Consider the following 12,676-nt stretch of genomic DNA (forward strand, 5'->3'; position numbering starts at 1 on the left):
GCCCTATCTGATTGAGCTACGCATAAATTGCCGCATAGACTGCAGAAAATTCTACAAATTCCATCCTTTTCTATAGGTGGAATCTGATTCTTGCTGTTGAACACAAGGTGGGCAACAGTACTCCTAATGTAAGAAGCTTGAATATATTTCCTGGAATTTGGATTCTGGCAAGAGCCTATGAAGTCTATATATAGCATAGAGGTCCCATTTGTTATCAGTGTGGTATTGTACTATCAGAAGTGGGTAAAGGAGAGTTGTTACCCTCTGCTTCTTCTTCTTGCTGAGTATATTGTCAATGAGGTGTAGACCTATAACCATAAAGGCATATAACCGAGCTAGGTTAATAATTGGCTCCTTTTACCGACCTCCCGACTCAGCAGCATTAGTGGCAGAAGAACTGAGAGAAAATTTGGAATACATTTCACATAAATTTTCACAGCATGTTATAGTCTTAGGTGGAGATTTCAATTTACCAGATATACACTGAGACCCTAAGATGTTTAGAACGGGTGGTAGGGAGAGAGCATCGAGTGACATTATACTGAGTGCACTATCCGAAAATTAACTTGAGCAATTAAACAGAGAACCGACTCGTGGAGATAACATCTTGGACCTACTGATAAACAAACAGACCCGAACTTCTCGACTCTCTAAGCGCAGAACAGGGAATCAGTGATCATAAGGCCGTTGCAGCATCCCTGAATATAGAAGTAAATAGGGATATAACAAAAGGGAGGAAGGTTTATCTGTTTAGGAAGAGTAATAGAAGGAAGATTTCAGACTACCTAACAGATCAAAACGAAAATTTCTGTTCCGACACTGACAGTGTAGAGTGTTTATGGAAAAAGTTCAAGGCAATCGTAAAATGCGTTGTAGACAGGTATGTGCCGAGTAAAACTGTGAGGGACGGGAAAAACCCATTGTGGTTCAACAACAAAGTTAGGAAACTACTGCGAGAGCAAAGAGAGCTTCACTGCAAGTTTAAACGCAGCGAAAACTTCTCAGAGAAACATAAGCTAAACGATGTCAAAGTTAGCGTAAGGAGGGGATTGCGTGAAGCGTTCAGTGAATTCTAAAGTAAAATTCTATGTACCGACTTGAAAGAAAATCCTAGGAAGTTCTGGTCTTACGTTAAGTCAGTAAGTGGCTCGAAACAGCATATCCAGACACCCTGGGATGATGATGGCATTGAAACAGAGGATGACAGGCGTAAAGCTTAAATACTAAACACATTTTTCCAAAGTGTTTCACAGAGGAAGACTGCAGTTCCTTCTCTAAATCGTCGCACAAACGAAAAAATAATTGATATCGAAATTATTGTCCAAGGAATAGAAAAGGAACTGAAATCACTCAACAGAGGAAAGACCTCTGGACCTGACGGGATACAAATTCGTTTCTAGACAGAGTACGCGAAAGAACTTGCCCCCCTTCTAACAGCCGTGCACCGCAAGTCTCTAGAGGAACGGAAGGTTCCAAATGGTTGGAAAAGAGCACAGGTAGTCCCAGTCTTCAAGAAGGGTCGTCGAGCAGATGCGCAAAACTATAGGCCTATATCTCTGATGTCGATCTGTTGAGGAATTTTAGAACATGTATTTTGCTCGAGTATCATGTCGTTTTTGGAAACCCCGAATCTACTCCGTAGGAATCAACATGGATTTCGGAAACAGCGATCGTGTGAGACCCAGAAAATATTAGATACAGGCTCCCAGGTAGATGCCATTTTCCTTGACTTCCGGAGGCGTTCGATACAGTTCCACACTGTCGCCTCATAAACAATGTAAGAGCCTATGGAATATCAGACCAGGTGTGTAACTGGATTGAAGAGTTTTTAGCAAACAGAACACTGCATGTTGTTCTCAATGGAGAGACGTCTACAGACGTTAAAGTAACCTCTGCCGTGTCACAGGGGAGTGTTATGGGACCATTGCTTTTCACAATATATATAAATGACCTAGTAGATAGTGTCGGAATTTCCATGCGGCTTTTCGCGGATGACGCTGTTGTATACAGAGAAGTTGCAGCGTTAGAAAATTGTAGCGAGATGCAGGAAGATCTGCAGCGGATAGGCACTTGGTGCAGGGAGTGGCAACTGATCCTTAACGTAGACAAATGTAATGTATTGCGAATACATAGAAAGAAGGATCCTTTATTGTACGATTATATGATAGCAGAACAAACACTGGTAGAAGTTACTTCTGTAAAACATCTGTGAGTATGCGTGCGGAACGATTTGAAGTGGAATGATCATGTAAAATTAATTGTTGGTAAGGCGGGTGCCAGGTTGAGATTCATTGGGAGAGTACTTAGAAAATGTAGTCCATCAACAAAGGAGGTGGCATACAAAACACTCGTTTGATCTATACTTGAGTATTGCTTATCAGTGTGGGATCCGTACCAGGTCGGGTTGACGGAGGAGATAGAGAAGCGTTTCGTCACAGCATTATTTGGTAAACGTGATAGCGTTACGGAGATGTTTAGCAAACTGAAGTGGCAGACTCTGCAAGAGAGGCGCTCTGCATTACGGTGTAGCTTGCTGTCCAGGTTTCGAGAGGGTGCGTTTCTGGATGAGGTATCGAATATATTGCTTCCCCCTACTTATACCTCCCTAGGAGATCACGAATGTAAAATTAGAGAGATTCGAGCGCGCACGGAGGCTTTCCGGTAGTCGTTCTTCCCGCGAACCATACGCGACTGGAACAGGAAAGGGAGGTAATGACAGTGGCACGTAAAGTGCCCTCCGCCACACCCGTTGGGTGGCTTGCGGAGTATAAATGTAGATGTAGATTTACTTTATGCTGTTTGTTTAATTATTTTCAATTCATTTTTAAAGTCTGGATTGGTTTTAATTGCAGATAACATGTGGTCCTCCATGGAGTGGAAGGTTGCATGTTTATGTCTTAAGGGATGCTGGGAACTATCTGATACTGCTGTGGATGGTGAGGTGCCTTTCCTGTACATCTTAAATCCTTGCTGTTGGTTCCTGATGTCAATGGCCAGGTCCAAACAGTTGATAGAGTCTTCTCCCAGATTGTGAACAGATACCCCCATACAACTAAGTAAATTTTTTCAACAACTGAATTCACACCACAGTAAAATTAAGTTTACAATGGACTTGGGAGAAGACCATCAACTTATAGAACAGAGTGGAAATCATAGAATTTCAAATTATATGTTGGTCAATCAAGTAGGGCTATAAGTACTAAAATAACTGAGCATGAAGGGAGCTGGAGACTGAGGAAGAAAAATTCCACCTTTGCTGAACATGCTCTGGGTAAATGAGATTCATGTCATGACATGTGATGTTCTCCATAAAGTAACGAAGGGGAGAAAACTAATATTACTTTGAATTATGGCCAATAATAAACCACAATCAAAGAACCCTGAGTTGATCCTTAATAACCAAACACAGTCCCATTACTCACCCTTATTAAAGTAGCATCCAGTTATTATTCCTCTCATCATTAGCTAATATGCTTGTTATAAGTGTTCCCCCCCATGAACCATGGACCTTGCCGTTGGTGGGGAGGCTTGCGTGCCTCAGCGATACAGATAGCCGTACAGTAGGTGCAACCACAACAGAGGGGTATCTGTTGAGAGGCCAGACAAACGTGTGGTTCCTGAAGAGGGGCAGCAGCCTTTTCAGTAGTTGCAGGGGCAACAGTCTGGATGATTGACTGATCTGCCCCTGTAACAATAACCAAAACGGCCTTGCTGTGCTGGTACTGCGAACGGCTGAAAGCAAGGGGAAACTACAGCCGTAATTTTTCCCGAGGGCATGCAGCTTTACTGTAAGATTACATGATGATGGCGTCCTCTTGGGTAAAATATTCCGGAGGTAAAATAGTCCCCCATTCGGATCTCCGGGCGGGGACTACTCAAGAGGATGTCGTTATCAGGAGAAAGAAAACTGGCGTTCTACGGATCAGAGCGTGGAATGTCAGATCCCTTAATCGGGCAGGTAGGTTAGAGAATTTAAAAAGGGAAATGGATAGGTTGAAGTTAGATATAGCGGGAATTAGTGAAGTTCGGTGGCAGGAGGAACAAGACTTCTGGTCAGGTGACTACAGGGTTGTAAACACAAAATAAAATAAGGGTAATGCAGGAGTAGGTTTAATAATGAATAGGAAAATAGGAATGCGGGTAAGCTACTACAAACAGCATAGTGAACGCATTATTGTGGCCAAGATAGACACGAAGCCCACACCTACTACAGTAGTACAAGTTTATATGCCAACTAGCTCTGCAGATGACGAAGAAATTGAAGAAATGTATGATGAAATAAAAGAAATTATTCAAATTGTGAAGGGAGACGAAAATTTAATAGTCATGGGTGACTGGAATTCGAGTGTAGGAAAAGGGAGAGAAGGAAACATAGTAGGTGAATATGGATTGGGGGACAGAAATGAAAGAGGAAGCCGCCTGGTAGAATTTTGCACAGAGCACAACATAATCATAACTAACACTTGGTTTAAGAATCATGAAAGAAGGTTGTATACATGTAAGAACCCTGGAGATACTAAAAGGTATCAGATAGATTATATAATGGTAAGACAGAGATTTAGGAACCAGGTTTTAAATTGAAAGACATTCCCAGGGGCAGATGTGGACTCTGACCACAATCTATTGGTTATGACCTGTAGATTAAAACTGAAGAAACTGCAAACAGGTGGGAATTTTAGGAGATGGGACCTAGATAAACTAAAAGAACCGGAGGTTGTACAGAGATTCAGGGAGAGCATAAGGGAGCAATTGACAGGAATGGAAGAAATAAATACAGTAGAAGAAGAATGGGTAGCTTTGAGGGATGAAGTAGTGAAGGCAGAAGAGGATCAAGTAGGTAAAAAGACGAGGGCTAGTAGAAATCCTTGGGTAACAGAAGAAATATTGAATTTAATTGATGAAAGGAGAAAATATAAAAATGCAGTAAGTGAAACAGGCAAAAAGGAATACAAACGTCTCAAAAATGAGATCGACAGGAAGTGCAAAATGGCTAAGCAGGGATGGCTAGAGGACAAATGTAAGGATGTAGAGGCCTATCTCACTAGGGGTAAGATAGATACCGCCTACAGGAAAATTAAAGAGACCTTTGGAGATAAGAGAACGACTTGTATGAATATCAAGAGCTCAGATGGAAACCCAGTTCTAAGCAAAGAATGGAAAGCAGAAAGGTGGAAGGAGTATATAGAGGGTCTATACAAGGGCGATGTACTTGAGGACAATATTATGGAAATGGAAGAGGATGTAGATGAAGATGAAATGGGAGATATGATACTGCGTGAAGAGTTTGACAGAGAACTGAAAGACCTGAGTCGAAACAAGGCCCCCGGAGTAGACAATATTCCATTGGAACTACTGACGGCCGTGGGAGAGCCAGTCCTGACAAAACTCTACCATCTGGTGAGCAAGATGTATGAAACAGGCGAAATACCCTCAGACTTCAAGAAGAATATAATAATTCCAATCCCAAAGAAAGCAGGTGTTGACAGATGTGAAAATTACCGACCTATCAGCTTAATAAGTCACAGCTGCAAAATACTAACACCAATTCTTTACAGACGAATGGAAAAACTAGTAGAAGCCAACCTCGGGGAAGATCAGTTTGGATTCCGTAGAAACACTGGAACACGTGAGGCAATACTGACCTTACGACTTATCTTAGAAGATAGATTAAGGAAAGGCAAACCTACGCTTCTAGCATTTGTAGACTTAGAGAAAGCTTTTGACAATGTTGACTGAAATACTCTCTTTCAAATTCTAAAGGTGGCAGGGGTAAAATCCAGGGAGCGAGAGGCTATTTACAATTTGTACAGAAACCAGATGGCAGTTATAAGAGTCGAGGGACATGAAAGGGAAGCAGTGGTTGGGAAGGGAGTAAGACAGGGTTGTAGCCTCTCCCCGATGTTGTTCAATCTGTATATTGAGCAAGCAGTAAAGGATACAAAAGAAAAATTCGGAGTAGGTATTAAAATTCATGGAGAAGAAATAAAAACTTTGAGGTTCGCCGATGACATTGTAATTCTGTCAGAGACAGCCAAGGACTTGGAAGAGCAGTTGAATGGAATGGACAGTGTCTTGAAAGGAGGATATAAGATGAACATCAACAAAAGCAAAACAAGGATAATGGAATGTAGTCTAATTAAGTCGGGTGATGCTGAGGAAATTAGATTAGGAAATGAGGCACTTAAAGTAGTAAAGGAGTTTTGCTATTTGGGGAGCAAAATAACTGATGATGGTCGAAGTAGAGAGGATATAAAATGTAGGCTGGCAATGGCAAGGAAAGGGTTTCTGAAGAATAGAAATTTGTTAACATCCAGTATTGATTTAAGTGTCAGGAAGTCATTTCTGAAAGTATTCGTATGGAGTGTAGCCATGTATGGAAGTGAAACATGGACGATAAATAGTTTGGACAAGAAGAGAATAGAAGCTTTCGAAATGTGGTGCTACAGAAGAATGCTGAAGATTAGATGGGTAGATCACATAACTAATGAGGAAGTATTGAATAGGATTGGGGAGAAGAGAAGTTTGTGGCACAACTTGACCAGAAGAAGGGATCGGTTGGAAGGACATGTTCTGAGGCATCAAGGGATCACCAATTTAGAATTGGAGGGCAGCGTGGAGGGTAAAAATCGTAGAGGGAGACCAAGAGATGAATACACTAAGCAGTTTCAGAAGGATGTAGGTTGCAGTAGTTACTGGGAGATGAAAAAGCTTGCACAGGATAGAGTAGCATGGAGAGCTGCATCAAACCAGTCTCAGGACTGAAGACCACAACAACAACAACAACAAGTGTTCCACGCCCACATCCCATAGACTTCTTTCTTCCCCTCTCTTTATTTGGCCCGTTCATTACATTCACCAGTTGCCCAGATTACATAGTAGCCCATGCAATTACTAACTTGTAGAACATTTCTGTTTGTATACTCAAATAGTTTTATATTCGAATATGCTGTAATATCAGATTTATTTTATCAGAGTCCTTAGGTATTACATCATGCCTGTGTTTTGTATCGATACAGTTATAAAATGTCACATATCTGTACAGCATTCTTCTTACAGCTATGAATGCTTGCTGAAGGTGTGTGGAGTATCGATGTAGCATTAAGTTACCTGACGATGACCGTAGAACCCGAAAGCAAGTTCATAACGAACTAATAAGTATTATTGTGGAACATTAGTACTTTTTATTCAAATTTTTTAGGAAATTATATATTTTACATGGTGTAAGAGCACTTCAAACTATCTCACTCGTCATTATACTCAAGAAAATCATGTACTCTGCGGCCTTTCAAGAAAAAAAAAAAAAAAAAAAATGTGGTCCTCAATTACGTACGTACCCTCAACCTCGGGGTTGAAATATTAAAAGTTTTGGCTATTTTCGTTGTCTAAGGGGTGGGATACGTAGTTTCCGCATTACATTCCAAATAATACTGAGTCTACAGTATACAATATGAATACACATATGAATCGAATGGTCGAAGATTCCTTTCACTCGGCAACTGCGTGTTGTGAATGTAACATAGAAATTTATAAATGAAAGATTGCTATTAAATAAAATTTACAAGTTCCATTTTAACGACTTTAAATGTTGAATACGATATCAGCAGTGCTTTTAAGAATGCTGTTTATTTTTGCAAAACACTTATTGATGTCGATGGTCCAACGGTTAAATAAAATATAAGTTGAGTAACAGGGAAACAATACATTTCTACTTCATGTATTTAGTTTTGAACAACAACATAGCTCACGAGATATTCACTTCTAAACGCATACTACGTCTTCACTCCAGAAGCCATGGAAATCTCACAAGTGCACAAATCGGCACTACGAAATATTTCTGTCTCCCGTGACCACGCGCAAACTTCTCAACACTTTTCAAGTTTTTCATGCGACCCTTCGTCGCGCCTTCCCGTCCAGAGACCCCTCGTGTCCTGTGCCACCTGATGCTCCTCCCCACTGCGCTACAGTCTCTACATTGTCTTCAGTAGTCGCCTACCATTGTAACGAGCTCTGTGATTGGTTAGAGCACCCCCGCAATGTCTCCAAGCCAATGCACAGTCACAAAAATATTAAAACACGTATGAAATACTGGATTTACATTTAAATAACTTGAAATTAAATAAAATTCCTATGGCTGGGCCATAAACACGCTCTAACAGACATTATTAACTATATAAAGAAAGTACATGAACACACGTCAAAGGAATAGAAGCAAAAGTAGGCCAGTAGCCTAATGTCTCTGTGCCTTCTGAAACACAGTATATATTTGACCAATTTCTTCATGAATAGTATAAATCAAATATAAACAAAGACATAGACTAAGAAATATATATTTCCAGAATTAGATTTTCACTCTGCAGCGGAGTGTGCGCTGACATGAAACTTCCTGGCAGATTAAAACTGTGTGCTCGACCGAGACTCGAACTCGGGACCTTTGCCTTTCGCGGGCAAGTAATCTGCCAGGAAGTTTCGTTCAATATATCTTTATAAGCATGCAGCTACCGTTTTTCATATAACTGTTGAGTACTTATAGCCTGACGTGACCAATAGTAATCGGCCACTTTGACCTCCAATAACTCATGTATTATTCAAGTTACACGCCTGTAATTCATACTAATATAGGTTTACACTAATAGCTTCCTAAAGACACATTGATCGACAAAATCGAATGAACCGTGTAGATTTTGGAAATTCGTTGCTGGATGTTACTTGTATAATTTACAATCAGATACTAAACTTGAAACTAATAAAGATATTAAAAATCTGATTGTCGTGCAAATAATGGTACCGTACATATTTCTTCTGAGGTATCATGATTCCTCTGGCTACCATTAACTTCTACACTAACTGTGAAATGTCTGCCATTATGGTTTCACAGAGTCCGCCATCTTTGGCACTTGCGGCATACAAATCTCCTTCATCAACACAAAGCACCTTCCTGGACACAGCGTCAACATAGAATTCTCTGCTACGCGGTCGGCCTGGACCACGCGCTGGGGCTACCCCACTTGCTCCAGCTACTGTTCAGCACCACGCTGTTGCTGACGATCTCCGACTTACTGAACAGCCCGTGTGGCCACGCCAACTCCAAACTTAATATATTTACAGGGCGCCATATCTCACCCATTACCTCACAAAATTCTCCCATCAATACTATTCCTCAAGAATACTACATTATTTAACACTTGTTGCATCTATAGTAATAATATTCATACTGTGAAACAGCTGAGTACAAGTCCCTCAAATCCAATGGCACCTTCAATATCCAGAATATAATCCATCCAATTACTAACCAGGCCAGACACTGCTGAACTTTCTTCATCGTGTGAGATTTGATGTGGCAAGACCACTAGATATATGGCCACTCGTACAGAAGAAACTAGCTAGAAACGTGACTAATACCTCACTCATCCAAAAAAAATTCTTTAAAACGTTAAAATATACTCAAAAGACAACACATGGAAAGAACCGAGTTACAAAAAGAAACGTAGAAACTAGATATGTTATGCTAGATACCTCATCAGAAAATACAGTACCTTCACACATCCACACACTGAGGTCTGCACTTGACCCTGTATAAATTCTATAGATTCTAAGACTAGTGTTTAGTTTCCAATTAACACTGAGGTCATTAGGGACAGTCATCTAGTAGCAAAAATACACTACTGTCCATCCATTAAAATTGCTGCACCACGAAGATGACGTGCTACAGACGCGAAATTTAACCTACAGGAAGAAGATGCTGTAATATGCAAATGATAAGGTTTTCAGGGCATTCACACAAGGCTGGTGCCGGTGGCGACACGTACAGCGTACTGACATGAGGAAAGTTTCCAACCAATTTCTCATACACAAACAGCAGTTGACCGGCGTTGCCTGGTGAAACGTTGCTGTGATGCCTCGTGTAAGGAGGCGAAATGCGTAACATCACGTTTCCGACTTTGATAAAAGTTTGCAAGACAACAACCATCTACACGAACAGTTCGACGACGTTTGCAGCAGAATGGACTATCAGCTCGGAGGCCATGGCTGCGGGTACCCTTGACGCTGCATCACAGACAGGAGCGCCTGCGATCGTGTACTCAACGACGGACCTGGGTGCGCGCATAGCAAAATGTCATTTTTTCCGGATGACTCCAGGTTCTGTTTACAGCATCATGATGGTCGCATCCGTGTTTGGCGACATCGCGGTGAACGCACATTGGAGGAGTCTATTCGTCATCGCCATACTGGCGTATCACCCGGCGTGATGGTATGGGGTGCCATTGGTTACACGTCTCGGTCAGCTCTTGTTCGCATTGACGGCACTTTGAACAGTAGACGTTACATTTCAGATGTGTTACGACCCGTGGCTCTATCCTTCATTCGATCCCTGCGAAACCATACATTTCAGCAGGATAATGCACGACCGTATGTTGCAGGTCCTGCAACGGGCCTTTCTGGATACAGAAAATGTTCGACTGCTGCCCTGGCCAGCACATTCTCCAGATCTCTCACCAATTGAAAACATCTGGTCAATGGTGGCCGAGCAACTGGCTTGTCACAATACGCCAGTCACTACTCTTGATGAACTGTGGTATCGTGCTGAAGCTGCAGCAGCTGTACCTGTACACGCCATGCAAGCTCTGTTTGACTCAATGCCCAGGCTTATTGAGGCCGTTATTAGGGCCAGAGGTTGTTATTCTGGGTATTGATTTCTCAGGATCTGTGCACCCAAATTGCATGAAAATGTAATCACATATCAGTTCTAGTTCTTTTCTTCTCCGTTTCTTTGTGATATGGGCGTTGAACTAAGATTCTATGATATGCAACTTTTGTGAAACAGGCTTGGTTTTCGTGCTAGATCACGTGACCAGGTTGCGAGCGGCTGGCCTTCCGTTCTGTTGATTCCGTTTCAAAGGTTCACACTTTTTGATCCTCTTCGCTCAGGCGAAAGTTGTTATCATAGACACTGATAAGATTTACTTGTTTCACGAGGGTAGGCCGCTTTGGCGGGTTCTTATCCTAATACTCAGCACATGTTCTGTTTAGTTTACAGTAGCGGCGATCGTATGAAGATAACTTCATTCTCTCGTTAAAAAGAAACGTAACTTTTAGTCACATTAGTCATATTCCTCGCTTCCTTGCCCGCCATCCCTTTCTTTCCTCGATATGCTGGACCATCTCCCTCACTTCAACCCGCCGGCCCCCCCCCCCCCCCTTTCATCGGGTCATGTTCTTACGCCATCAGAGCGAGTAAGAATAACGAGGTTCACTTTTGTTCTCGTAAAAGATCCTGTTTCTCATATTTTGTTAATAAAGATGCAATACTAGTATCAATTTACGTTTATTTCATTCATTTTAAATTCACCCCCCCCCCCCCCCACACACATGGGAATTGTTTGCAAGTCCCCTGTAAAATCATTGTGATTAGCAAGGTAATTAATTAATAAATGCATTAGGTCGGCGGAATGAGTAAGGTCGGAAGGATTTTGCATCTTTTCATGTTATGGCTGGGTTCTTGCGATACTGCCAATAGCTTAATCCTTCGATCATCCCCCATAGAGCAAGAGAGCGGTCATGAATAAAATTCCCTTCCATGTGATGAAAGTACGATGCCTTATTCTGAATACGTTATTAATGAGTATTAGTGTTATCGAGTTGGGAACATTTTTATAGACGCATACGACGAAAATGCTAAACCGATGAAGGCTTCCGTATTCGGTTAGTCTATTACAAGATTTCTCATCATTTCACATATCATCGAGAAAGATTAGGCACCGCTTTTAACGTCTTGTCTTCTAAATTAAGCCTGGATAAGGGAAGTCTTTAGGAATGTGCAGAATGCAAACACGAGGGTGCTAGAACGACAGGAACAGGTGAACTGGGGCATAGACAAGCTGTCTCAGTACTGCGTGGGACAGTGGATAATAGTTACAAATCCCTATATGCCAGACACTGATATAAAGAAATTTTTAATTAAGTACTAAGGATCTTACTAGATCGTACAAACGACCTCACTGGCCAACGTGAAGATATAGTTCTCCACAAAAACTTCTATTATACATGTCTGTCGCTAACGTCATTCTAAGGAATGTTAAATGTGTCGACAACCAACCAGGAGAAGAAAGCTACAATACGTAAAAAGCAGGGACGTGGAATTGGTGAGACACATATGGTGCATGATGTGCCTTATAGGTCAAGGTCAGGTAAGTAAGCGACATGACTGATTTCTTGGGGTGTTTACGGTGAGTGTATAAGAGAGTGTACACCTATCAGCCAGGACATTATGACCAGTGACCCACCATACTTATAAACCGATCCAGGTGACAGCAGCGTCACATTTATAGGAATGACTGTTAGTCAGACACACGCACGGTGCATGTAGTATCAGTGAACTTGCTGTTCGTGTGTAAGATGGGGAATGCGCGTGATCTACCCAGTTTGACTGAGGGCAGATTGTGGTGGCCTGGAGGTTAGGCATAAGCATTTCAGAAACTACACGACTTGGCAGGAGTTGGAGGAGAGTTTTGATGAATGCCTACAACAGGCGGTGGGACCAAGGTGAGACCATGTGGAGACGTTGTTGAGTTGGGCGGCCGCCCCTCCTTACAGGTGTCGGACGTCATAAGCTGGGCAGACAAGTGGAACAGGACAGGTGGCGAACTCTGGCGGAACTGGCATAAGTCTTTAATGCTGG

The 12,676-nt window shown here is 41.9% G+C and overlaps 1 protein-coding gene across 1 annotated transcript in view; it reads left to right on the forward strand.

Moving 5' to 3' along the window:
• Positions 1-12,070: 12,070 nt before the first annotated feature.
• Positions 12,071-12,676, forward strand: part of LOC124605876 (proteoglycan 4-like) — a 166,625-nt gene continuing 166,019 nt past the window's right edge. Inside the window, exon 1 of the mRNA XM_047137824.1 lies at positions 12,071-12,185. Within this exon, the coding sequence (XP_046993780.1) occupies positions 12,071-12,185 (115 nt within the window). The remainder of the gene's footprint in view (positions 12,186-12,676) is intronic.

This window comes from Schistocerca americana, chromosome 3 (assembly GCF_021461395.2).
Source record: "Schistocerca americana isolate TAMUIC-IGC-003095 chromosome 3, iqSchAmer2.1, whole genome shotgun sequence".
NCBI lineage: Eukaryota > Metazoa > Arthropoda > Insecta > Orthoptera > Acrididae > Schistocerca > Schistocerca americana.